We start from the raw sequence: 27,900 nt of genomic DNA, 5'->3' as shown, positions 1-27,900 counted from the left end.
CCACTAACCTCATCTCATACCTTTCTCCTTTCTCTTTTCTCCCACCACTTAACCTGCACCAGATACACAGAGGTTAATGCATGGATGGGGCCAGAGGTCAAAGGTTAATATCCTCTGACACAGCGGTCTCTTCCCCTTGAGACAGTCAGGCGTCTTGAGTCCAAATGCCCTGGACGACCCGCTGGACCTGTGGAACCAGAGAATAAACCTGCCAGAGTTTCATTTTGTATGGTAAAAGTGGATTATACTTCATTCAGTCTGCCACACTTGTTTGTGACAATCAGTCGAATCTACACATAATTTGATTTTGAAAGGTTTTGAGGAGGCATACACTAGCAGTCAACAGTTTGGAATAATTAGTAAAAAAAAAAAAAAAAAAAAATTTACATTATAAAAAAAAATTCTAAAAACATTAAAAAAAAAAAAAATTAAAAAACATTAAAATACCTAAATTTACAATTTCAATATTAAATACATAAAATCCTTTATAAATCAGATATATCTTAAAATTGCATTTATTTCTGTGATGGTAAACTTGAATTTTGAGTATCAGTACTCAAGTCTTCACATGATACATCAGAAATCATTCTAATATGCTAATTTGGTGCTCAGAAATATTTCTTATTATTATAAATATTGAAAACAGTTGTGCTGCTTAATATGTTTGTGTTCTGAGACAAAATCTTTTCTGAAATTCTAGAGGCAACATTTTGGGATTACTATTTTCTTCTCAGGACAATTTAAGCAAAATCTCCAGCTGCTCTCCATTCCTTCTCATTGCTGTTAGGGAGAAATAATTGAGCTAAAGAAATCTCATTTGTGACTTTTCTTTCCTACGGGTTACATTTTTAAACAGGTTTTATATTCATGTAAAAAACAAATGAAAACATTGATTTGTAAATATATGTTTACACTGATTGCAAAACCTGCCAGTACATGTTCCCAGAGTCTCTGAAATCTGTAAAATAACTGTGATGCATTAAAGATGATTATCAACAGGCTGAATGGGAGATGATGTAGTCCATAAAGAATGCCAATATAAAGAATGACAAAACAAAAAAACATACAAAAAAAAAAAAACATACTTAAACACACATACGTCTCTGTTCTGAGGTCAAAGTTTGAAGTTCCGTGAACCATGGTTCTGTGAAAAGTTTTGGAGCACAGGTCACCAGCTCGAGATGGTGAAGGAATGAAGGGTGGATGTTGTATCTCCATTCATGTGGCATGTGAGGTCATAGTTCAAAGATGAAAGGTCCTCTAAGTTCAAAGGTCAACTTGGTGAGATAGTACTGAAATTGCTGATCCGGTGTGTTTCCGGGATCCAGGAACTTGTATATGAATCACATTTGGAAAAAGCGGATTCATGCTGAAATGCTATAACAATGCTTTTAAAAAAAAAAGTTTTGTCCAATTTTCATTGGAAAAAAAGAAACATTTAACCTCAGTGGACAACAATATATTAGTTTCTTATTATACATGCAGTTAGACTGAATATTAGAACGGTTAGATTACCTGCAATTACACTATTGGTCCTGTGATATGGCTTTAGTGTTTTGTTTGTTTTATTCTGTCAAATGAGTTGCAATACAAATATTTATAAATTTTTGCTTATAAAATGCAATATATCTGAAGCCATAAAATCTTTGTTTCCCACAGATTACTCCAGATTCTTAAAGGTGAGAGGTGAGGTGACGCACGTCTCGCTGTGCGCGCGCACGCACGTACACACAAAGCGTCTCCTGTAGCTTTAAACAGCGCTCGCTCACTCGCTCGCTCAGTCAGGGAGGGCAAGAGAGAGAGAGAGAGAGGGAAGGAGAAGCAGGAGGAGGAGTGTGAACATTGCGGAGTTCTCGGGGATTCCGAGAATATACAGTTCAGACTCAGACCCGACAGTCGGTGCTGGAGCCCGACGAGTTTTTGGACTCTACTTCCATTTGGCGCGGCGCACGTCTGCGCGCAGGAAACGCTCAAGCTCGGTAAGCGGAATCAGGTACGTGTCGAGACCACTCGATGCCCGCCCAGCAGCTGGATAGACTCCGCTGCATATGACTGTGGTGTTTGCATCTATGTTTATTGTGTTCCTAGGAGGTGCTGAAGGAAAAACGGAATGTGAGACACCGGACGTGTTCTTAGGTTCATAAACAGGACGCCGTGGTTAGAAGTTGAACTGTTTTTAACTTGACACCGCGTCTTAAAAATGTAACAGCGAGACCAAAGACGCAAGAACGCACTCTGTGAAAATCAAAATTCTCTCCCCTCACAATTATCCACCATTTTTCTCCTCTGTTACAGTCAGTGCGATGTTACCCTTTCATTTATCTGCTGGTTTATTATTCATACACGAGAACTGGTTATTTATATCTCTATGTTTCCAAGCCATATCATTTATTATATTTTATAATTTAATAATATGTAATGCAGTGTAAGAAGCATTAAATTTGGTTTACTCTTGTGATCTGTACTTTTCCCTGTACTGATATAGGCTATATATATATATATATATATATATATATATATATATATATATATATATATATATATATATATATATATATATATATTCTGTCTTGGTTAGTATTAGTGCTCTCCAGAAAGGTATTTTATAGTTAAGAGCCATTAATAGTCATAAAATTCATTAATACGCTAGGTTAAACCCTTCAAGATCTTACCTGACACACATTTTGGACTTTACATTGTTTATAGCCTAGTTTTCTGTATCTAGGTTTCCTGTGGGTTCAGTCAATAAAATTGGGAGGTCAAGGGTTTAAGTTTAAAGGTGGTTAGAGATCATAGTTTGTGTTCAGTATTGGTTCAGGTGGCTTTCTTTGGTAAAGGAAAAGAAAAATAACAGAAAATTAAAAGTCTTTGTCATAGCAAATACAAAAAACATGCACATGTTTTTAAGAAGAAGAGTCAGGACAGAGTGGATTGAGAAATCTATTGTGGATTTCATTTTAGTAGCCTATTACTTGATCCATTAGTTTTCTTTCACTCTCATATCTCCATCAAGAGAAAATATGCATATTCATTAGTCTCGTCATCAGACATTTATTTTAAGAATCAGACATTTGTCTGTTAGATCTACAGTACAGGTGCAAAATAATTCATGTTGCAAACTGACTTGAAATTGTTATCACTGCTAGAGAGATGGGAAAGAGTCAGGCTGACAGCACTATGTGACCTGTTATCTGACTTCTTAAAGATTGATACTGACTTGAAATTGTTATCACTGCAAGAGAAATTAAAATGAACACATTGCGACCTAATTTCTCAGAGGGGATGTCAATACAATGAACACAGTGTGGTTAAAACCATGTTGGGTCATCATCATCTTAAAATAGTATCCTAAACCTCAACTTCAACATTCAGTTTAGTCTTCCGGCTTAGATCTTTTTATGTTGTTTTACTTTTATCAAAGTATTTATCAGGAAGGGGCATTTTTCACAGGAATACTGAAGCACATGGTTTTAGCTAGTGCAACATAAACTTGCATGGTGTTTTGGTCATAAATCCATAGAAGCCACGGGCGCTTTACACTCATTAACAGGTCAGTTGACAGCTCAGGGACACAGTGGTTGCGTGTTTGTTCCTTGTGCAATGAATCTTGTTTTATACAGGGTATATCAGTGATAATAGGTGGCCTGGAGATCAACAGGAAGCAGTGCTGTCTTACACAAAAAATTTAAATCATCAAACGAAATGAAATACAAGGTTGTCTGGCTCAGAGAATTGAAATGCTGAGACGGTATGAAATTCAAGGCACAGATTCTTCTCCCCTCAGCCTTGAGACAGAGGCAGGGCTTTCATTTATAGCGATGGATTGATTTTTTGCTGATTGATTTACTGTAAACGATTTATAGTTTGCTGAATTTGCGGTGAAGGGTCGCTGGGAGATGCAACTCTGATAAATTGAGCATCACCACCACACATTCGAACGACAGCAATGACCTCAACACATCTACCAACTGACCAGCCAATGCATTTTTGGACAATTCAGTCTGTACACGTCATGTCCCCTTATGCATATTTTGGCATAGTTAGATTATGGGCCAGTAAACGAAGTTTATACAGTATACTACACTCTTTAACACATTTTACCCTAAATGTGGTAAAAATTTCTAAATCTGGCTGTAACTAAATGTTAATTTGGGCTTGTTACCATTTAGCAGCTAAGCATGAACATTTTGCAAAGAACAGTGCATGAAAAGCATGTAGGTCATCTGTAAACTCCCCTACAACGGACAAATGTTGAACCTAAGAAACATGATATCAACAACTTGTATAACACGCAAGTTAATTTAATATAATTACCCGAGCTAACCTCTAACTGCCAGCTGTATTTCTGTATCGGCCACTATGTCCTGAGGCTAGATGGACCTGGAGGTCAAGGAATCCTGGCAATTGGGTTCAGGAAGATTTTACTGCTCCTGGGGGACGTTACTAATGGTGTCTTATTTTAAGCAGGCTATATGCTGCGCTAAGTGAAACGCCAGTGATTCTAGAGTTGTAAGGCTTAGTCGTTTGTCTCTCTGAGCCGAGAGATGAATACATGCAGATTTCGCAGTCCAAGGCTGCAGCGTGCCAAGCTGTCCTTCACACCGAATTAGTGGCCTGTCCTTTCAGAAACCTTCAAAGCCCTGAGAAGGACACAAACCCTGCAGTAATGCTGAAAAGATGAACACTCTCAAAATGATCTGCAATCAGCGCATCAGTACGACATTCACAGAGCAAGCGACAGGAATGAACCAGGCTTCATTATTTCTCTCATCTAAAAGCTTTCAGATCGCACAGGCCCAAGCAATTAACTAAAGAGGAGTTTTCAGAATTTATAAATGAAAGATGGATGTGTGGTTTATGAAGACTGCTGCTTGAGGTTGACCCATTTTAATATATTTTGTTTTGTAAGCGAGGGATTCAGAGGCGTCAGTTAAGGTCTTAAGGGTTTTTAGCGATGTTGTTGTTTTGTACCATGATTCTCAGGTAAATATTGGAACTGTTTACGCTTTTATTTATATATGTGTGTATGTATGCATGTATGTATGTGTGTGTGTGTGTGTGTATGTGTGTATGTGTGTGTATGTATATATGTGTATATATGTGTATGTATATGTATGTATATGTATATATATATATGTATATGTATGTATGTATGTGTTAGTATAGTATGGTAGTTAAATAATGCAAAAGAACATTAATTTATTTATTATTCATTCATTTATTATTATATTTTATTTTTGTGATTCACACTGTATGCATTTTTTTTTCCAGCTGTGGGGACAAATAATATATTTTTTTTTTTCCAAATAATTAAAGTAAATTGAGTTCAGTGTCGCTTTTTCACTTTGGTTCCCATTGACTTTCATTGTATGTGCATAAACAGTTACCAGTCACAAATGCCTTCTTTTGTGTTCTACAGAAGAAAGTAAATGCCCCGATATACTTTAAACGAAGTTTGTTTTCGTTCTTCGTTTGAGGGCAAACAGAGGTTTGAAAAGGCTGAGCAGCAGTATACTGTATTCAAACATTCCAACACCCCTGCGCTGCCGGAGGCGGGCTGTAGATTATTATGTGTCGTGCTGCTCGCACGTATGCCCTAAACACAGCAACGATACAATGATGAAATGTATCTAGGTGTGAGATGGGTACCAAATTGTCAAAATATATAATAGACAAAAGAATAATGATTAGCAGCAGTTCAGAGTCAAGTGTCATGTTTGCAATACAAAAGAACCATACCATTACCATAATCAGTCCTTTATGGGAAGTGCAAATGGCTCATAGTCTTTTTTTTTTTTTTTTTTTAGTCTGAAAACTTTAGCATGATGTGAAAAAAATATTGTTAATTTATTTTATCAAACTGGGTAAATGATTGCACCTTTTTATATTTTATGTGGTGTCATGATTTAATTTTGATAAAAACAAAGGTTAATTATTGTTTGTTCTTTTGGCATTTCATTTATTGCATACCTTTTTAAATTCACTTACAGAAAAAATGACAGCAGCAGCAATATGCTTCATTCTTTTCATGGCTTTGGAAAGCTTGCATTGGATGTTTCTCCATGTCGCTTTGCATAACTTGTGCTTCGTTGCAATTTCTGTTAAGATTTTAATTCTCAGAATCTTTTTAATTCAAAAGTCTCTCCGCGAGCGATTGTACAGGTGCGGATACAGCTCAGCTATTCGACACTCCAGTGATCATATTGATGGTAACTTGGTGTTGTTGCTGTTCTAGATGTTGTTCTCCTGTCTGCCCTCCGTGGAATGAGAAATGTCAAATGAAAGAAGTTGGGTTTTCCGAACCCACCCACTGATTGCATATTTGCCACGGACCAGTGGAAGCTCAAAGGCGTTTAGGAGCCAAAATAAGCTCCCCAAGAAAGTTTTCTTTGGTCAGCTGTTTCGAACTGCCGTAACAAACTCAAAACGAACTTAGTTTCAACCTGATTTTGTTTGAAATTAAGTCATATCATTTCATTCTTCGATATCTGTCCCTTTAAATCACATGCTGACTTTCCTCAACAAAATCTGATCACGAGTAGTGACCGGTATAAGCGGCGACCACTTGTGATGGGATCACGTGAGATGGATGTTAATACCAGATGTAAACCGGGTCTTTGTATTTATCGCAGCTCTGCTCTAATAGCTTTTTGCTTCTGTGGATGTCATGGGGCCTTTGTCATGCGGACTGTTTCTGCTAAGACTCATTTCATGCAGAGGTCAGGAGTCAAACACAGTGGAGCAGATTTACACTGCCTTGTTTTTTTTTTTTTTTAGCACAGAGCTGCACGCTAAAACCCCAGAAAGTAATAAAGTCCTGTCACTTTCGGAGCAGCCCACCCGTCACTGGCCTCAGACTGCTGAATCACTTAAGACTTACTTAAGGGGTTAAAATGAGCTGAGCTGTTGCCAGGCAACAAGGGACACCTCAGCAGCCACTAGATGTGGGGTGTAGTTATCCATCCCTCATGCACAGCCAGCAGTGAAAGCGTTGAAAGATTCACACCCCATGCCCCTACTCTCAAAGCACTCTAATGCTTTACACAGCAAGGCATGCTGGGATATATTTTTATGGACCGCTGTTTGTATGCACTTCTGCCACAAGTAGTAGACACAAATGGAAAGTGTTGGATTTTTGTGTTAAACTAAACTAAACCTTTTCCATGTGAATTGCAATTCCCGTGCATTCATGTTCACACTCTGTGCATCCCAATCAGCTGCGGGCCGTTGATTAGCTGAGTTTGAGCGCATCTCTTTCAGTAGTTTGGGAGATGCCCTTGGACAGACGTCCTTATGTCCTAGCAGAGCGCTTGGGGCTTATGGAGGCAGTGCCTGCTTTCCTGGCATTAGCGCAGCACTCTGACCTTGACCTGACTGATTTGACCTGAAAGCTTTTAAGTAACTCTCTAAAACAGGATTCGGTCATGTGACACCATTTGAAGGGCTTATGTGTCACACTTGACTTGAGGTGTGGGTGAGGGGTTGTTCATTCATATTATTAATTAACAGCTTCGCCACTGTGCATGATGAATATTGATTCAGTGATTGATTTAGCATAACACAGAAAAAACAAATTGTGGTGGACAAAGACTTTTCCTGGTGTCAGTCTGGTCTGGTGGAAAGAAATATTAAATACAATTCAGCTGTTTTTGCAACTTGCTACATAAGCCAAATATGGATGTTAGAAATATTCAATGTTGATATTTATGTATGCTATTTGGCTCTAAATTGGTGTAACTGTGAGTTTTTTTTTTTAATTAGCACTTAGAATTTTAGTAAGGCACTTTATTATTATTAGTAGTAGTAGTAGTAGTAGTAGTATTAATAATAACAATAATAATAATAATTATTATTACAATATTATTATCAATAATAATAATAATACATTTGTTAATTAGTCAATAAGTTTATGATAAGAAATAATCATTTTAACTAATTAATCACTTATTTGTTGTATTTATTATATATTTATTTTATACATCAAAATTAAAGAAATGCATCAATATTATAATAAATATTACAATATTTTAAAATCTAACAGTCTGTTTTCTAATAAATATTTTAGCAGTATATCATAAACAAATAAAATTGTGTTTTTGTTTGTTTCCTTTTTTTTTCTTTTTTTTTTCTTTTTCTTTTTTTGCAGATTTATTGAAATGGCCTGAAAGATTCCCAGAAATATACTGAACTTCCCAACTGTATCAGCATTTTTGCTGGTGTAGCTGGTATAAGGTTCATGTACTCCCAGCTCACTGGGATCTGCAAAGTTTGCCTTTTTCACAAAGTCGCTGTGGTGCGAGTTGGTATTTTTCACCCTCACAAAACAAAAACAAAACTCATTCATTCTACATTGAACCTAAACCAGAATCCAGAATTTATAATCAGAGTGAGCTAATGCTGGACGCTTGTGTGTCTGTCCTGAGACTGGATGAGGGCCATGTAGAAACTGGTTCACCTGTGGCCGCTGACCTGTGGTCGATGTTTACATGTGCTTCCGCTCTGCTTGTGTAAGTACGTTTACATGGCTGATTCCTTCACAAAGGCCAGACAGCTCAAATAGAGCAGATCTTTTCTTTAAGCCACCTGTCTCTGTGTCCAAGGCTGCCCTTGTTGGTTATATTAAGGTATGGCTTGCCCTAAATACACTTAAACAGGTTTAATAAAGGTCAATGATCAGTTTGACTAGGCTGCTTGTTGTTGCCCTTTAGATTTGTTTACGTGAATATGTGTTGATGTAATGTCATTTCGTAGGTTTTCATTTTAGCTCATTCATTGCTTACCCATTATAAAGTGTTTATTCGCATTCTAGAGTCATTCTTATGGGCAGCATTTGTCTTTTTAGGTGGTTGTTTGTAGTGATATATCAAAATATCAGGCAGGCCAATAGGTGATTTTTTTTTTTTTTTTTTTTTTTTTTTTTGGCAAATTTAAGATTATCAGAAAGGGCAGATAATTTTTAATGGGGATGAACATTTTGAGCAATTTTCAGCAATTTTGCATGTATTAAATATGATTACCGCATTTGCTGAGATGTGTCCAGAGTGTTTGAGTTTAAAACTGGCAAAATCATTTGTTTTTGTCAGAGACAAACAAATTCGAGCTTGAGTTGTTGTCATTGTGAGCCCGATCAATATATATTTATATGTATGTGTTTGTGTTGTTTGAAAACATATTCTCACCCTTTCGGTAATGAGACAAGACTTTCACTTCACTGTCAGCACAACACAACTCATAGTTCCTCCGGTGAGATATGGCTAAGTATTAAAAAAAAAAAAAAAAAAAATAAAAGGTTTTTGTAATTTTATTATTTTATGTATTTTAATACTTATTTATTTGTAATACATATTTGTGATATAGTGAAATTTGAAACCTGATTTTTGGTCTTTGTTAAAATGCCTTAGCTGGTACCTAGCTAAACTTGGGTCCTTCAGCTTTTGAGTTGTTGGAATGTTGCTGTCTTGTTTTCACTGATGAGGTCATTTTCTAAATGTCCTGAATCATAAATTGTGTACGTGACGTGTGTGATTCACACACCATGTTTAATGAAGGCATGTGTTGTGAGTGTTCCTGTCATCTGATAAGACCCTTGTACGTCACTGATGCGAGGAGCATGTGTTCTCTGGATACTGGGGTTAATGAACCTACTGTAGACTTTCTCTCTCTCTCCTGTTTTAGTGTTTTCTGAGTTGCCTGATAAGACTCTGCAGCAGTCTTCATACACTCTCTTTGAGAGGAAAAAAAGAAAGAAAAGTGGGCCATGGTGACCTATTTTTCTCACAGTTCAGGGAGGCCGAGGGTTGCGGTGCTGCAGTCAGTCAGATGGGGTGCAGGGGCTGTCGCCAGACGCAGCCAGACACACAGAAGTGGGTCAACGGCAGGGGCTGTGTCTTGTGAACGGCTTGTCGAACAGTAGTGAAAGCTGCAAATGAAGCACATATTATACACCCAAACCTGTCCATGGAGGTCCTATCTCTCCCATCACACCCACACCCATCACCTCCACAAAAACAAAATACAATATAGTCTCAGTTACAGTTCAGAAACTATGGCTACGCATACTGTACATTGCCGCTAAATACAGCCATCACTCCTCTAAAGGAGTATATCTCTTTATAGAGCTTTATAATTTTATTTGTGTATACTTATTTTTATTCAAATATTTTTTGTTTACAAATCTCTTAACTCAAATATTGTCCGAATACTATATATTTTCAATTATTTTTATGTATAATATATTTATTTGTTTTATTATTTGTCATAGTAAATATTAAATATTTATTTTATTATTAATAACGTACATTTATTTATTAAAAATGTTAAAAAAAAATGTTTTTTTAATTATATATTTTTTCTACAACTCTCTTAAAAACTCAAATATTGGCTGATAACTGATATGATCCTGATATATTATTTTGTAGCGGTTTTATAGTGTGTGGACTTTGAAACCTTTCAGATCTGAAAAGAAAGCTTCAGTCTAGATTCATGTACACTTTCTTTGAGACAGATCTGAGATCATGAACTGATTCTCTCACTGGTCTCCTTAAGCGTTTCCTCAAAGTCGCTGAATTTACGAGGTGACGCGCACAGCTTGAGTCAAGGTTTTTTTTTTCTCCATGGTTCAGGGTAATTAAGATGACATCAGTATCGCCACACTGGTGAAAGCCAGGAGTCATGGGAGAATCACTGCATCATCATTACGCTCTTGGACACAGATCCCAGTGGGTGTGGCCTTTTATGACTGATTGTTGTTTTTGTAGAACATAAAAGGTCAACGGATCGGTTAGCCTACTGAGAGAAAGACACGGAGCAGGAGACAGGACTTTGGACACCAAAAAGCGTTCTTTTTGAATAATGACCGTTTATATTGCACAGTTCAATATTTGATTTAGGCGAGCTATTTGCATCTAACAGGCACAGGGAGACTTTGACCCGACCCAGCATTTGAGTATTTGAGATTTTGAGTTGTGTTCACGCGCCACGGATCTTATCATGAATGCTGTGAGTAATGGAAAGCAGGTCGGCCTGCGCTGGAAGTTGCACTGGTGGGGTGCAACTGTAAAACGTGGCAAACTTAACAACCTCAATATTAACTTTGAATGTAAACTAATTATCTGTTTTATCACAGGTTATTATCTTGGCTTCCAAAGTCGGGTGCAGTTATAATGCTGAATTGACTGAACTGAAATTCTTTGATTAAACATAATTTCATCACAAGTATCTGATATATAGCTGAAGACAGATCTTATTAGCTGCTCAGTATATATAATTAAAATGACTGAACCAATTTCAGTTCATGATAATACTCGTGTCACTTTTGCTTTACATGCATATTGCTTCCTGGCAGCTATAAGAATTTGTACCACATAAAACAAATATATTCAGTATTATTAAAGTATTAAAGCAATGATGTTAATGTTAATGATGGTGTGTTCTTGTTAATAATTGAGATAATAATACTGTAAAAAAAAAAATTGAGTCATAAATAAAACATTATTAGAGTACGTTTTTTCAAGAAAATACTTTTTTTCCAGTCTTTCTAATTAAAAAAAAAGTTACTTGACATCTCTGTAATTATTTGTGGAATTTACTAGCAAGTGTTCAAACTAAATGTTCCAAACAGTTTTTTTTTACTATTATAAGTGGTAGAATTGTCCTTGTAATGGGACCAAAATACCTTTTAATATAACATTTTATCTTTTTTCAAGATATTATCTGTTTGTTAATCACTATATTATAATCATGAATCATTATATTAATATTAATCAGTTGAACTATGTATAAATGAACCTAATTAGTTGCTAATGAGCTCCATTACTTTTATATATAAAAAAAAAACAATGCTGTATAGAACAAGTACTTAAAGTAGTATTTTAATAAAGTGTTTATTTATTGATATTTGTTATAATCAAAGTTGTTTCATTAGTGTTTTCAAAAAAAATTATAACTCAGAATTCATACCATTTGTGAACATTTTACCATTAGTTTGTAAATTGTCTTAAAGACATAAAGACATATATTTTGATATACACATTTTTGATATACCCCTATAGTGTGTTTTATCATGTTGGTCCACTTCTCGTCATGTCTACAGCACTGTTAAACCATGGCATAATCATTGTAACATCTTTTATGACTTACTGCTTCCCTGCTTACTTCCCTAGTTTGAGTGTGATCTAATAACCCACGGACTGATGCACTGGCATGAATGACCTTTGGTCTAATTGTGCATATCGTGTTGCACAGGGATCGTGTCCCAAACAGGGCCAGGTGGGTTTTCCCGCGGTAATCTGATGAATTCCAGCGAAGGTGAGGAGAGTGGTGACGTCTCAGACTCCTGCGTGCTGCCAGAGGAGTCCATGGCAGATGGTTTCCAGCAGGATCACATATGACATGCGATAACGTTACAGTCAGGAAAGGTCAGTCTGCATGGCACTGCAAAGTCTCCCGCAAAGGACACGATATGCATGTTCCTGGGCGGGCGGGATGCATGTGCGTGCGTTGTGTTCCTGTTAGCTGCGAGGCATGGTTAGTGTTTAAACATGACATTTCTCCCCTCTTCCCCCACCTCGTTGTCAATGTACAGAGGACAGTCCAAATATTTGTTTAAAGTGATGAACCTTGTGCAACCAAGGACACTGCATTTGCATGATAATAAAAGGTGCTTCATGCTCTCCTGTAACACATGCAGTGTGTAACTTACTTTTTTGTGTCATTTCTATTCTTTAGAAAGGTACTGGAGATGCATATTTGTCCAAAACGGTTACTTTTTAATTGTTTTTTGCACTTTTATAATAGTGACTTAAAGTGCTGGGGAGACGAGGAGTGAAATAGCAGCATGCTAGTTTGGTGCAGGTGTAGGTGGTGGACCAGAAAGCCATGATGTTCACCAGCAAAACATGCATGTTAATTGAGGACTGGTTTAGCTATTTAAAGGAATATTCTTGGTTCAGTTTTATTGTGTGTATGTATATGTGTGTGTGTGTGTGTCTGTGTATATGTATATATATATATATATATATATATATATATATATATATAAAAATGTATTTTTATTTCAGTTTTAGTAGTAAAATATATTCAGTATTATTAAAGTATGAAAACAATGATGTTAATGTTAATGATGGTGTGTTCTTGTTAATAATTGAGATAATTATACTGTAAAAAAATTTTTTTGAGTCATAAATAAAACATTATTAGAGTGTTTTTTTTTAATGTATTTTTATTTCAGTTTTAATAATAATAGTGCTTAACAGTTAGCTTATTTTATTTCAGTTATTTTATTTCAGTTTCAATATTTCTATTTTTCATGTAAGTTTTCATCTAATATTTATATTTTATTTTGGTTAAAAGAAACATTTTTAATAGCTTTATTTAAGAATAACAATGTAATCCTTTTCTTAAATAAAAGAGGCAAAAATTTAGGTTATAGTGATACACTTACAACGAAAGTGAAAAGTGTCAATGTATAAAGATTAAAATAATCACTGTTATAATAATATAGCCAAAATACATGGGCAATATACTGTATATGTTAATATGCATTTATGTTCGTTATATTAAATTTTATAACTGTTGCCATGAGAAAATTTTTCCTAAAATGACCATAAAAGTGATAAGAACAACTTCACCACTCAAATAATGCATAATCTTAATAGAAGAATTGATATAAGTGCTTTAATAACATTATAAGTCTGGTTTTCAATTCTCCAGACGCTAGGCTCCATGCACTTCCATGATAAATGCCTCACTGTAACCTCGCTTTTCTTCAAATAAAACAAGGGACGAGTCGAAATTATTTTGTTGTAACCAGCGTTACACCAAAAATGCTGTCAAATGAGTTTTACCTTTAATGATTCCAGAATCTTCCTGTAAGAAGCCTTTTGGGGATAACAACATACTAGGACATATTTTTTTCTTACAAAGACATTCATGCAGAACACAAGATGATAAAAAAACAAAACCAGCTCGTCCTGCTATTCGCTGAGATGGATGTCATCTCAGAGTTTGTTGGGGGGCTGCTGGGAACATCATGTAGTTCTTCTGCAAAAAAAAAAAAAAAATAAAAAACCTTGTATTCCAACTCGGCCTGGCTAGTGTCTCAGATGCCATGGAGAGTCATCTAATCCCCTGAAACAGAGACAAACAATCTGTGGATGAAGGTTAAAAATACACCAGTGAGACATTTTGAAATTCCGCCTCTGTCTGAGTTCAGTGTTAAGGTTAAAGATCCAGCATTCAGATAAGACTCCCTCCGCTGGGGAGGAGATAACAGGCACGCAGATTGAAAAGAGAGAGAGAGACGTTTGGGGTGAGGGGGCTGGGTATTTGAGATGTCTATCTGGCAGTGTGAAGGTTTTTGTCTTGCAGATCCAGTTCAAGGGCGCCTGCAGGCAAGGCAGCCCTGACTGTGCCAGCGATGCATCTCAAGGTCACATGCGCTCACCCTGTGACTCTCAGCCACAACAGGAAAAGGGGGGAGCAGGGGGAATCGGGGGCACTGTAAAATCCTTAATTTACCCCCACCCCACCCTGGTTAACCCCTCAATGTCTTCCTGTGACCACGGATATTGTGGCTGCGTTGAGGCGCCAGTCAAGGGCTGTCTTTGATTATCCTCAGACGCTTTGAAACGAATCTGTAGTGCCACATATTCCGGTGCATCCAGTAAAAGTGTGTGCGGTTTTTAAAATGGGGCTGAAATGGAGTGGGAGAGGTATTAATGTAACTTAGCCATTCAAACGGGCATGCTAACTGCTTCCTCTCCTGCACTTTTAACTCCTGCATCCATTTTTATCTGCGGCGATTAACGGTTAAACCTCTGTTAAGTCTGCAGTCTCACTGCCCTAGTGCCCTGCGGTCACACATAAGCTTAGTGTAAAATTCCCATTTTACGTAACACAGCAGTCTGGAAGCAGATCTTACTAAAACGATCATACAAAATTTAAAAGAGCAATTTAAAACTTTGCTTTTTTTCCATAATTATAATTTGCTCATATTTCTTTATAAAAATACTTCTAATAAAATATAAAATATTTAGTCAAAATAACTTGAACATAGTGTTGAAGTCGAGCAGAGGATTCGTGAATTAATTTATTGTTTTCATGACGTTGTGTGTATTAATTTATATTATATGTATATATATATATGGTTCATATATATACATTACACATACCACATACTTCTGGAGATCAGAAATATTGAGCATTTAAAACGGAGGGTGCCCAACTTTTGAATGTAATGGGGCAGTGAAAAAAAAACTAGAGGCCGTGGGCCAAGCTTGAATATGCAACATGCACAAACATTAAATAATTGCATGGGGGTAAATCCCTCTAATTGTAATTTTCAAAGGTCATCCCAGGCTCAATAACTATTTAAGTGGTTCATTCAACCATTGTTCTGGAGAACAGAAATTTGTATTTATCAAGGCCACTCAGTGTACACAATAAAATACAAGTTGAAAAAAACAAAACACAAGTTGAAAATTTTGACATTCTCTTTATTTAATCATCATTTTAACAATATTTCATAAAAGAAACATCTTCTCTGGTCTTTCATTGGCATGTTCATAATCGTTCATAATAGAAGTAGCATTTTTTGATTCACGAATGAATCATTCTTTGAGCTGTATTTTTCAATGAATCATTTGATCTAATTCTCAGAACTGCTATAAATGAATCTATTACAAACGGGTCTGTTTGGATTCTCAAGTTCAACTAATTGGCTCAATAATCTAGTCACAGAGGTTAACAGCCTACTTGATGGGTAGATAGCTTGTCAATGAATACCAGCTTAAATTTTGGACTGTTCATTACATAAACCAGCTGTGTTTTCAGAGCACGCGTACAAAAATTGTGCAGATGTATGAGCTACATATATGATGCTTTTTTGTCATTTGCCATATTTTTTGATCAGTATATCATTTCCAATTTCTCCTTTGATGTTCCACAGAAGAAAGAAAGTCATATGTTTTGAGTAAGTCAGAGTACAGTTTTTCTTAGCACTAATCTCTTAATTTTAGAGTGAAGCCGGTTGACCTGATGTTGACTTCGAAAAAGAGTCTATCAAAAAGCAGCGGTCGTGTGCTTGAGGTATCTGTGCTAATCTAATCTGTCCCTCAGGCGTCCGTTATCACAGTTTTGCGACTTTTCGATTAAACGGAGAAACCATGGAGACTAAATGACAAATAACCACTGTCATGGTTCCGGATTCTCTCTGTCGTAAATCTTCCGCCGGCTGGGGTCCTGCTCATTTCATTTCACAGTTGCAGATTAGTTTCCGTCTTACTCAAAACAGAAGTGTTTTGAGATGATAAATTATACAATCACAATAAATTTGTCAACAATTTCCATGCTCCATGACACACCGCTGAGACCAAAGTGATCGTCTAGTTTGCATTGCAATGCATTGTCCTAAAAACACACATACCCAAACAGACACGCACAGCACAGGAAGGTCTGTAGCGATGGCAGGGGAAGAGCATAAATCTTTAATATTAATGAGTCTTGCTGTGGCAGGAGACCCAGCAGCTTTGTCCCTCTCCTCTCGGCTCGCCTACGCTTCCTCATCATTTAATTAACAGTAGGGAGATATGGAGGCCCCAGGCCTGTGAAGATCTGATTTAAACATGGAAATGTTACACTACGGATGTTCTTGGCAGAAAAGAGGAAGTGAAAAGAGGATTTGGCCCTTCAGTCTTTCACATTAGTGTTAGGTACCACAAAGTACCTGATATATATATATATATATATATATATATATATATATTATGATACAAAAGTCATGATTCAATACATCACAGTGCTTAACAGGATCATAATTGGGATTGAAACAGCATGTGTGGAAGCGAAACTGAGGTTCAATTGCATGTTTCATGTCACTATTTTTCCGGTATGGCTTTGGCCACACTAAGAAATGTAAAGTTATTCCTTAATTAGATGATCTGCTTCTTCCTTAATTGAGGAAATTATATGAATATGAAAATAAACAAGTATTGATATAAGGATTGCTTGAGAATCTGGAAAATTTAAACCTGGAAATAAACAGATCATTTCACAAAAAAATAAATAAATAAACAAAATAAAATAAAGCAATTTGTCATTTTTATTATTTAAAAAAAATATTTAAAGTTATTTTGCCAATTAAATTGTGAAAATAAATTATGCTAAATATCAATATTTAGCTGGATCAGTACCATTTAGCCTAATTTCAGAGTTTTTACTCATTTAGTTTTTACTCATCTGCTTATTTGAAGAAATTATGTGAATGAGCAAATAAATAAGTAAATATTAATAAGTGTTGATTTAAAATCTGGGATTTTTTTTAACCTGGAAATAAACAGGTCATTTTGAACAATTTGGCATATATAAAATATTGATATATGACTGGATCAACTCTGTTCACCATGTTGGGTATTTTTGGAGTAGATGTTGGTGTCTCAGTGTCTGGTGCTGGATGACCAGGGAATGCCGGTAATCAGGTTCCAGTGCCCGCATGCTAGAAACCTGGAATCATCGAACATCATGTGTTGCACAGGCACTTGCCTTTTCCTTGAACCAAAGCGGTTAAAGTTTCGCCGTAATTGGCACCCACAGCTGCTCTCCAGTTCGACAGGGATGAGTTTGGAGCCTCTGCCTTGCGTGACAGCTGCCTAATTGGGCATTCTTCCCTTGTGGTAGGTGCCGCCTCCTCCAGCCGGGCTGCTGAAGAATGGCAGAGGATTACAGATGAGGACATGGTGACCCTCTCTACCTTCCTTTGGAGAAGGGGGGGCAGTGTGATGTAGTTCAATGCCGTTGGGATACCAGGAGGAGGAAGTGAGAGGGTGGGGTTCTGCCAGGTGGTGGATGACAGAGTGTCACATGACAGTGTCAGTGTGTCAAGGGCACAGACATCAGCAACGCTGCGACAGCCTGTTTTTTCTCTTAATTCGTTTTGAGGTTTTCACTCTAGTTATATAGCTCCTGGCTGTCTTCACACATAAGTTCGTAGAGGATTGCATCTTCCTGTGTGTTCCTGTGCAGCGTCTCTGTCTACTCTCCAGCTATGTGTGAAACTGCCAAGGTAAGGTTGTGTCCTCTTGTTAGAGGCGATTAATGATACTGGATGTGTAAAAAGTGAATTATTCCTGCTGATGTAAAATGTGCTGTTGGGTTTACTGTCCTGCTGCCCTGTTGACCACAAAGCAGAGGGGACTAACAGCACAGTGGCTAGCCGTGGCCTAGCTGTTAGTTACATACTCTCACACATTGAGCTTATGTGGTGATGTGATTTTGAATTCCGCTCAACACATCAAGTCAACATTTCACGTCTTGTTTCTTCTTCTGCCAGTCATTTTTTTTTAATCAATAATCAATAAAAGAGACGTAGCTTAGCAATTAGTGGATGCTTTAACATGTTGGATAGTAGTTTGAAATGTTTGAATCTCGGGTCATTTTCTGATCCCACCCACGTCTTCCTGTTGTTTCCTGATGATTTTCCATTGACCATTAAATTAAAGGCAAATAAAGATAAATAAATAGTGTAAAAGCAGATTAATACAAAAAAACTATAAAATTATATAAAAATAGTTGTATAAAATAAAAATAAAAAATAGATTATTGTTTTTGAAAGAAGTGTCTTAAGCTCACTAACACTGCATTTATATGATCAAAAATACAGTATGAAATATTATTACAAATTTGAAGAACTGTTTTCTGTTCAAATATATTTTAAACTGTAATTTATTCCTGTAATGGCAAAGCTGAATTTTCAACAGTCTTAAGTGTCACAAGATCCTTCAGAAATCATTCTAATATGCTGATTTGCATGGAAATATTTCTTATTATTTTTATTGATGTTGAAAAGAGTTGTGCTGCTTAATGTTTAAATAATATATTTTGTGGAATACAGTTTGTCCTAGATTATTTGGAAGTTCAAAATAATAATTTTATGTGTCCTTGCTGAATAAAAGTATTAAAATAGTACTTGTAAAAAAAAAAATTCTAATAAAAATAGTACTTTTGAATGGTAGTGTACATTAAAAAATATAATCTGTGTCCATCAGGATTACATAATAATTGTATTCCAAAGAGCCTTTATATATACCAGCATGTGTATTTTTCTTTTATTTTTTTTCACTTGTATTGTTTTAATTGTGGAAAGAGGACAGGGCATGATGGCAGGAATCAGATTAGGGAAATTCTATGAGCTGGATTTGAATTTGTGTTGATGACAAATCATTTTTTAACTTGTTATTTATATTTTTGTGTGCAGGTAGAGAGTGAGTCTGGGAGGTGGGGTTTTAAAATTAATCTCCATCCCTAAATTATGATAAATTGGTTTTCTCCTCTGACATATCTTTCCCCTTGGGTGACTGTTCATGTGTTTCTTTTTGTTTACCTCGGATGCATCTGTACCTGTGTGTGATGGCTGCAGGTGCATTCTTTTTTTCATATTCCTAACTCCAAACTTTACAACTTGTCCACGTTCATGTGTTTGTGTTCAAATGGGGCCATGCAGCTGGGGTTGTTGTACTCCAGGTTTGACTTTCACCTCGTTTCCCCTGTAGCTGTTTTGAAGTGTTGAGTGGAACGACCATATAATCTGTACTCTGACGCTCACGCACAGCCTTAACCAAATAATTTATCATCCCATCCATCAAATGAAAGAGTTTTTTTAAATGTTTGTTTGAGTGAATGTGTGAGATCGAGATAATTTTTGAGAGCGTGACTGGGATTATTTTGTATGTGTGAGTCTGTAGAGAGAGAGAGATTCATTAGCATTCTGCGGAGGAGTCCTGCCGGTAGAGCAAATTGATTACCACACTTCACCTGTCTGAGCCTCCTGAGATCTGCAGTGAAGACGACCGCTCTGTCTGCACTCCCGTCGCCTCCGTAACGGAGGGCTGCTCTCATTAGCCATCATTAAAAATGAAGCTTATATTCGGGACACTGTTGTCTTACGTAGTTCTAGAAAGTGTGAAGATTGCTGCTATAGTCCTGAGGACTTTCATGAAGTGGAGATTTCTAGCAGTGTTTTCTTGGAGGGGAATGCATCGTTTGTGCATTTGTGTGTGCTTTAAATTGAATCATCCGTCTAGGTGACCTTTTGAAGGAAGACAGCAGTAACATGGGAATTCATATCTGTGCTAAACACTTGTGAAGTGCTGAGGAATGAACCTGAATGAACAAGAGTTGCACATTCAAAACGGTATTCCAACTTGACTTTAACCTAGAAATCAAAACTTAAACTAAAACAGAACTTAAAATTAAAACTAAAATAGAAATTTAAAATTTAAAATTAAAATAAAAAAAAAAAAAAAAATAAAAAATTGAAAAAAATAAATTTTCAACAGCAAAAAAAAATAAATGTTTTCTCATTTGGAGAAAAAGTAGGAAGGAAAAGGAATTCAAATTCCAATTCAACAACTTGTAGGAATGCCCAAATCAATTCAAAGCTTAGAGGTGTAGCAGGATCTGTCGTGTAGTAGTAGTAGTAATAGGAGCAGCGAGGAGCAGGGTAAGATCGATTTCTAACAGCATCAGTAGTGATTAAGCACAAAATCCCCAATTATAAAAGTAGGAGTCAAAGTGTTTTCTGTGAGTTGCAGGAGAGTGCATACACTCTTCAGCCCACGATAAGAGAGGAGAGTGAATGAGATGCTTTAATCGTACTCGGGTGGCATTTCGTTGGCATGTTCTACCAGCATTTTTGCCAGTTGAAATGATGTGCCAAGAGGAGGAACCCAGGTGCTTTGACTTTTCATTGGTTAAGTGCACTTTTAATTAATACATTATTAATATACAATCTCCGTTTTGAATGTAATTTCTAGCTGTACACTTAAGTTTATAAATATGAAAGTTCTGGAAAGTTTCTTATGAGCCAAGCAGCAAAATTATAATGAGCTGAAGACAATATTGATCTTATGCGATTATTTCTTTTATGAAATTATTGGCACAAAGTAATTCAGCATAAATTTTAGACTTTAATTTTATTTTTTGATTATATTAATCCAATATGCCATTTCTTGTGTGTGTCTTCTATAGGTCTGCACAATAAAGCGCATGCGTTTATCATGCGCATCTCGTCAGTAAAGCCGGTTCTATGATTAGTACTAATCACAGAACCGACTTTACTGATGAGATGCGCATGATAAATGCATGCGATTTATTGTGCAGCCCTAGTCTTCTACTTCTGTTTTTCTTTTTTTCTCGTTTTTCTTTTTTTTTATATGATAAAAACATATATAAGGAAACAGCAAGTTTAGTTTGTAGCGTTTACTTTTAAATAACTTCACTGTCAAAGGGCATTTTTGTTTTGTTTCTTAGTAAGTTTGTTTGTTCTGATTGACTTGGTTTTAGATTTATAGCAGACTCAGTTTGCAGAGCTCCATGGCATCGCAGCAGCTGTTTATTTGCTCTGTGCTTTACTCCAAAAAAAGCAAGAGTTCACTAGTGTGGACATTACAGTCGTGTTTGTTTAGGTGGCACGTCGCTCCTCTTATTTAATTTTCTTGAGCCATATTGGATTTACAAACTCTGTCCTGCGTATCTGAGTGAGCGCCTGTAGCCTGGCTGAACACCAGCTGCTTACGATAACATGATGGAAAGCGATTCACACGGCTCCCTTTCCTTTAAAATTTCTTTAACCTTGGCTTACCTTTAACGCCAGGGAAGCGTCTGCCAGTCTGGTGTCAGATATTAGCGATATGCACAGCAAGGACTGGGTTGTCACTTTTTATTAACACTGAGCGCTTTGCATGGACTCCAGCTGTTGCTTGCACAGAGACTCAGGCGTACTTGACCTTGACTCGCAGCACAGTTCTTGCGGCTCACCCTATTTTTAATCATGCATTTTAAATGGTGCAAATGGATTATGGTTCCTTATAATGGGGATAATTCATTAACCTTTTTTTGTTAGGGTACTTTGTGGGACTGGTTGAATTCCATTTAATTTCATACCCCACATGTGAGCCTCGCCGGATTGGCTTTTCATATCAAATCCCTGACATTTGCGTCAAGAAGTCCAGCGTTCGCAGTTAAGGCCATTTTTTTTGTCCAGCTCCTCAAGGGAAATTGCCTTTCAGCCACTGATGATGGTTTGACCTTCCTGCTCATGGTGTCTGGGTGAGCAAAGAAAGACGCCCTGCCATGATAAAGCTTCCTGTCTGCCGCTGTTCCCTTCACCACTGGCTAGTGAAATCACTTAAAGTGCTGTTGGGTGTGAATGTTTGACAATGTCAGAGATAATGGATTATCACTTATTTTGTATTTCTTGTGCAAAAGGTCAAGTGTGGGAAAGGCGAATGGAGGGTATGCTGTGAGATCGCACCTTAGACCTGTATTTCCTGTCCCTTGTATGCCTGCTTCCTCTCAAAGTCAAAAATACAAATGTATTTATGGACAAAAATTACAAGATAGAAACCAAAAACAAAATGTTGTTTTGGACCCCAATTTCAGGATTGAAACTCAGAAGAAAGAAAGTCATATAGGTTTAAAGTGACATCAGTGTGAGTAAATGATGCCAGAATTTAAAATATCTAAACAACCATCGTCCTAAATTATCCCATTATGTTATCTTTAACTAAATTATATCTAGCCTGATCTGATTGTAGCCCAGTATTGATTTGTCTTGAATGATGTGTTTACTTCATTGTTCTTATGGTCCACTTTTTCAGCCTTTCTGTTAATCTTCTTTCTCTGTCCATCCCAAGTTTGGGCTTGTAGGGTAGCAGCACCTCCTTTGGCGGGAAATTAATCTTAATCTGCCACATTAAGATTAGCGTGAGACGTCAGATGGCCCTGTTCTAGCAGGTTGTCCTCTTTGTTTTTAAATTCAGGTCAGTGGCCCAGGCTGATCATGTAACTGAGACTGAATTAGTTAATGAATTAGTTTTCCTATTTGCTGTCCTTGCAGTCGTAACCTGTTGCACCCGACCTTTGCAACTTAATGCAGTTTGCATCAAATTTAAATGCGTGTGACCTTGTGCTGATTCTCGCAGGATTTTCCTGTCACGTCATCTTGAGGATCTTAAGTTACTACGGCACATTCAGGATATTCCAGGCGTGAGCGTGCTGTCGAATTGCTGTAACCGCATCCCCAACTCAAGGTCGAGCTTAACTCCTCATCAAACCACTGTAACATGTTTCCCCTGTTGCTGAAGGGGCAGGACATGGAGGGTAAAGATGCTCTCTGGCAGCTGAGCACTGCTTTAGGGGAGCTGGAATCCTGTATTAATTAACCTTTATGGTGGTGGCCCTGACATTGCGAAGTCAGGAGTGTTTATGAAAGCAGTTCTGACAGAGTTCAGACCCGTCGAGTAAGCAGCCAGCGGTGCTGTCATGTTATCTGATGCCATGGCTCTGTGGAGGAGCGGTCTGACAGGTGTGCCATGTGTGCCCCTCTACACCTGCCAGCCCTGCCGAGCAACTACTGGCCTGAGCGTGAGGGGCTGCTGACAACCTTTTTTGAATGGGTATTCACTTCTTTAATCCTGTTATGCCAGGGAGACTGTCATATCTATTTTATTTATGATGTAGTCTCATTGTACTGAATTTATTTTCTTATTGTATGTTTTACTTTCATAATATGACTTGGTATTTGCACACTGTGAAAGAGAAACATTTTGTGAATGACATTTTTGTGGTCATTAAAAGATGCTTAAGCATAGAAGGCAAGAAGTTGTCCATCATACTAACAAAGTTTAAGCACATTTTTTTTTTGGATGTTTAAAAAAAAAAAAAAAGCACAACTTTTTTTTGGATGTCCTTAATCTATGACCTGTTAACCCTGTCCATGATTTAAGAAACTTTAAGATGCTTAAAGACCTTCTTGACAAATGACAGCAAAAATTAAGAGGTCTTTAAGAAGAATCTCAGCTTGGTGTCAGAAAATTTTTATTAAAAATACTTCAAAGAAACCCTATAAAGAGTTTGTCAAACACAAGTTTTATGTTCACTCTGAAGTTTTTTTTTTTTTAATTAATTAGTTATTCTGTTATAATTGGTTTTGACAGAGACTTCAAAGAAAGTTACAGTGGTTATTTTGATGATGCTGGGATGTTGATGCCAGTCACTCATGTAGTGTTTGTTTTTTTTTCTTGTACTGTAGGTTCCCGTGTGGCCACGTCTGAGATCAGAAGAGCAAACAGGCAACACTGAGCCTTTGGTTCTTCCCAGAGGATCTCCCAAACATTATGTCATTATGACAGAGAAACCTCCTCATTCCTCTGACTGTGCTTACAACATATTTTAAAGCAGTGTGGATTTACTCATAGAATGCACAGTGATGCCAGCTGGGTTTTCATGCTTGACATTACAAATGCCCACTGGTCTTGTATGTAAAGCCCTTTGACTGAAAAGGAACAAAATCCAAAGCACTGCTGGAGTTCTCTGCTCTTTTCATTTATGGCACAGATCTTAAGACATTTTCATTAGGTGTAAAACATCACATCAGGGCATCCTACTGTTGAACATGACTCATGGGGTGGAGTCTGGCCCTGAAACTCACCAGGATTCTGCTGCTTTAACATATCTGGAAGGTGTGCTGATGCATCCGGTCACCACTGGACCTGCTGCCACTGCTACACAGAGATCTGAACCTGTCCAAAACAATGAAGAGAATGCCAACAGGGTGACTAGGGTGTTCCAGCTACCTAACCATGGCTCCCCCTCGCCAGACAAGGGTAGCCCACCTAGTGCAGCCTCACAGCACCTTAAAAAAGCCAGGCTGCTTCGCTCAGGAGCATGGAGTGAAGATGACACCCAGAAACGAACAGGCGCTGTAGTGGAAGTGAACGGACAGAGAAAGGAGCACTACAAAGGAGGCCTGGATGGCTCTGGGCAGGGGGAGAGCACCTTGCTGGCTTCTCTGCTGCAGTCCTTCAGCTCTCGGCTGCAGAGTGTCGCATTGTCACAGCACATTTCTCAAAGCCACAAACTGCTCGATAGAGACAGCAGAGAAAGTGATCCTGCTGATAAGGAAACCTACCAGAGTTACGGCACAGCATCAGGCCGCCTAAAAAGCCTCATGAGGAAAAGCAAGCAACAGAACCATAACACTGTGCCTTACTGTAGGCAGAGCAACCAGAACCGAAGCTCTGATTCTCCTCATTCTTCTCAAAGTTCTGCCCAGCCCACTAGCTCTGAATCCATGTCCTGTACAGAGCGACTCAAGGCTGTTGCCAATATGGTATGCACTAGGTCCAGTCCAGCCCCTTCACCCAAGCCCAGTGTCGCCTGCAGTCAGCTGGCCTTATTGCTGTCCAGCGAGGCTCATCTACAGCAGTACTCCAGAGAGCAGGCCATAAAAGCACAATTAACCAGTAGATCAGCCAGCGAGAGGCTAGCAGCAATGGCTACTCAACAAACACAGGATAAGAGGCCTCCCAGCATGGGGCAGCCAACAACTGCCCTAGACATGCTAAGCTCCTTAAATATTCAAAACGGAACACTCCCCCCACCAGCGATAAACTCCAGCAAAAAAAGCCCTTCCATTTCCTCACCCTCCACGAGAACCCCCAAAGAGAGACGACCCTTTGACAGACATGGTCGACCGCCACAAAACTGCAGCAGCCTGTTGCTTCTACTTCTGAACAATCACAACTCCCAGCAGCAGCTCACCAGGAATGGACACCTGGAGGATGACTATGGCATCCTCCCGAACCGGGCCTCCTCCCTGCAGTCTGACAGCGAGTACTCCAACCAAGATAACAGCCTGACCAAAGACAGCAGTGATGCTGAGAGCTTCTCCAGCTGTTCCCCCATCGACCTCTCCATGAAAAGCAGAGCGCCTAGCCAAAAATCAGAAGCCTGCTCTTCCTTAACCCCCTCTGTGGATAAGCTCACAGAGTCTCACATAAACAAATGGAAGCTGGAATCTTCTGTGCCAAAGGTCCGTGAGGCCACAGATCTGGATACCATCCCAGACGTAAAATCCCATGATAAGGTCACTCTAATGCAGTTACTGCTGGACCGCAAAAATAACGAGAAGGTAAACAAAAGTTCAGATAATCCTAGTTTGCGGCCTGACACAATAATCAGCAGCTTGACTGCAGGCCCACTTAAACGAATTGGCACACCTGAGGACAGCAGAACACTGAGTCCTCTGGACCCTCAAACAGCTACCTTCAGCTCAATCTCCCCTTCATACTCCTTCCCCTCACCCCATGCCCAGTCCAGTCCCTTAGATCTGTGTAAGTCTAAAGTTCACTCAAGTGAAAAGACACTGGAGCCTCCTTTCAGTGCCAGCAAACTACTACAAAATCTGGCCCAGAGTGGTATAAAGAACTTGTCACCTTCTCCCCCTCCTTTACACTCTCACAAGCCAACAAGCAGAAGGAAAAGCCCAGAACTTGAGCTTGACAAGCCTCAGGCACTTTTGGATCAACTTATCGTTCCACACAAGCGGAACAGAGCCTCCATGCTGGATGGAGGTTCACCTCCAGCTCTCCCAGCTCACAAATGTGAGCATTCACCCTCTGCATCAACACAGATAGAAAACCTTCTCGAGAAGCGCACAGTACTGCAGCTTCTGCTGGGAACAGCTTCCCAGAAGGAAAGAACCAGTGGGCACAGAGTCTTGGAAGTGACCTCAGGGGGACTGGCGAAACTCAGAGGGGCTCTGTCAACTGTGACAGCTCAAACGGACCTTCTCCACAACTTAAGATCAAAACCGAGCCAGTAGAGGAAAATCTTTCATCAAATAGCTCTGATGATGGGGTATACCATCAGAGACGATCATCACAACACTCACCCATTGCTGAAGCACAGGACACAAAATCTGAACTATGTCCTACAGAAACAGCTGCTAAATTTGGACTTCTTAGCCAGCTTTTGAAACACCAGACTGCTACCTACCATTCAAACCCACATACCAGGCTCCTCAGGAACTCCATAAAAGAGGAGCAAGTGCATTTTCAGAGCCCCATTCCTAAAAAAAGAAAACTCTGCATTGAGCTAGCAGAGCACCTAAGTAATGAACTCTGTCAACCATCTCGAGATACCACTAGTGACAATCTGGTGTCTGGAACACCTGAATTTAATGGTAGAAGGCTTGCAAAACCAAAAGAAGAAGAGTTAGTAAGGAGTCCTAGGAGTAAAACCCCTCTCTCCAGAGAAAGCCAAGGCTTCAATGTTCTTAAGCAACTCCTCCTGTCAGAAAACTGTCTGAAAGAGCTATCCAAACCCAGAGGGACCCCAAGTCCCTTCATCCCTCAGGCAAACTCTGCAGCCAACCGGAACTTAACCCAATCTTGTTTCCCTCAGGAGTCGTCATACTTGCCGTGGTACCCCTATTCTCTCAGTACAAATCCCAAAACAGCACCTGCACCTGTTGATATCACTGAGGGGTCGCTAGTTTGGGCTAAGGGCTCTCCTAAAGCCAGTCCTAAACCTGTTAAAAATGAACTTGAGGGATTTCCTGGAGAAACTTTTAGCAGAGAGGAGAGATCCAGTCCAGACTCACCCCCTTTAACCAGGTCTAATCCTATTCTTTACTACATGCTTCAGCGGGGGAACGGTCAGCTCAGACCTGAGATCCGGGATCAGGTGCAGCCGGCCCACTGTGTCATGGGTGCAAAAGTGGAGTCGCGTATTGACTATGAGCACAGGATAAACTCTCGAGTCCACAGACAGACTCACAGCTAGAGAAAAGAGAACCTAAACGGCTCTATGGAAAAATGGTAGACAAGAAATGTCAAAGACTGAGAGAAGCTGAAGAACTGTGTGTATGGTCATTTGTCTATAATATCAGTTTTTTTTGTTTTGTTTTTTGTTCTTTTTCATTTAAAAACAGAAACTGAATAAATTTAACCATGGGATATGGTAATTAAGTTTGAAACATTGGCTTTTTGCCACTGCTTTAAATTATTTAACTTGTCCATTTTATTCAAACTTTATTTATTACATAAATGTCATATATGATTC

General features: G+C 38.3%; 1 protein-coding gene across 1 annotated transcript; it reads left to right on the top strand.

The window, feature by feature from the left end:
- Nucleotides 1–1,799: 1,799 nt before the first annotated feature.
- Nucleotides 1,800–27,859, top strand: nrip1b (nuclear receptor interacting protein 1b). The gene is given in 3 exon segments (XM_042732999.1): nucleotides 1,800–1,993; nucleotides 24,086–26,591; nucleotides 26,594–27,859. Coding segments are annotated over 2 exon segments (3,171 nt in total). The 5' UTR covers nucleotides 1,800–1,993; nucleotides 24,086–24,448; the 3' UTR covers nucleotides 27,622–27,859.
- Nucleotides 27,860–27,900: the final 41 nt, after the last annotated feature.

This window comes from Cyprinus carpio, chromosome B10, assembly GCF_018340385.1.
Source record: "Cyprinus carpio isolate SPL01 chromosome B10, ASM1834038v1, whole genome shotgun sequence".
Lineage (NCBI taxonomy): Eukaryota > Metazoa > Chordata > Actinopteri > Cypriniformes > Cyprinidae > Cyprinus > Cyprinus carpio.
The sequence above is the reverse complement of the archived record's forward strand: the minus strand, read 5'-3'. Positions and strand labels throughout refer to the sequence as shown.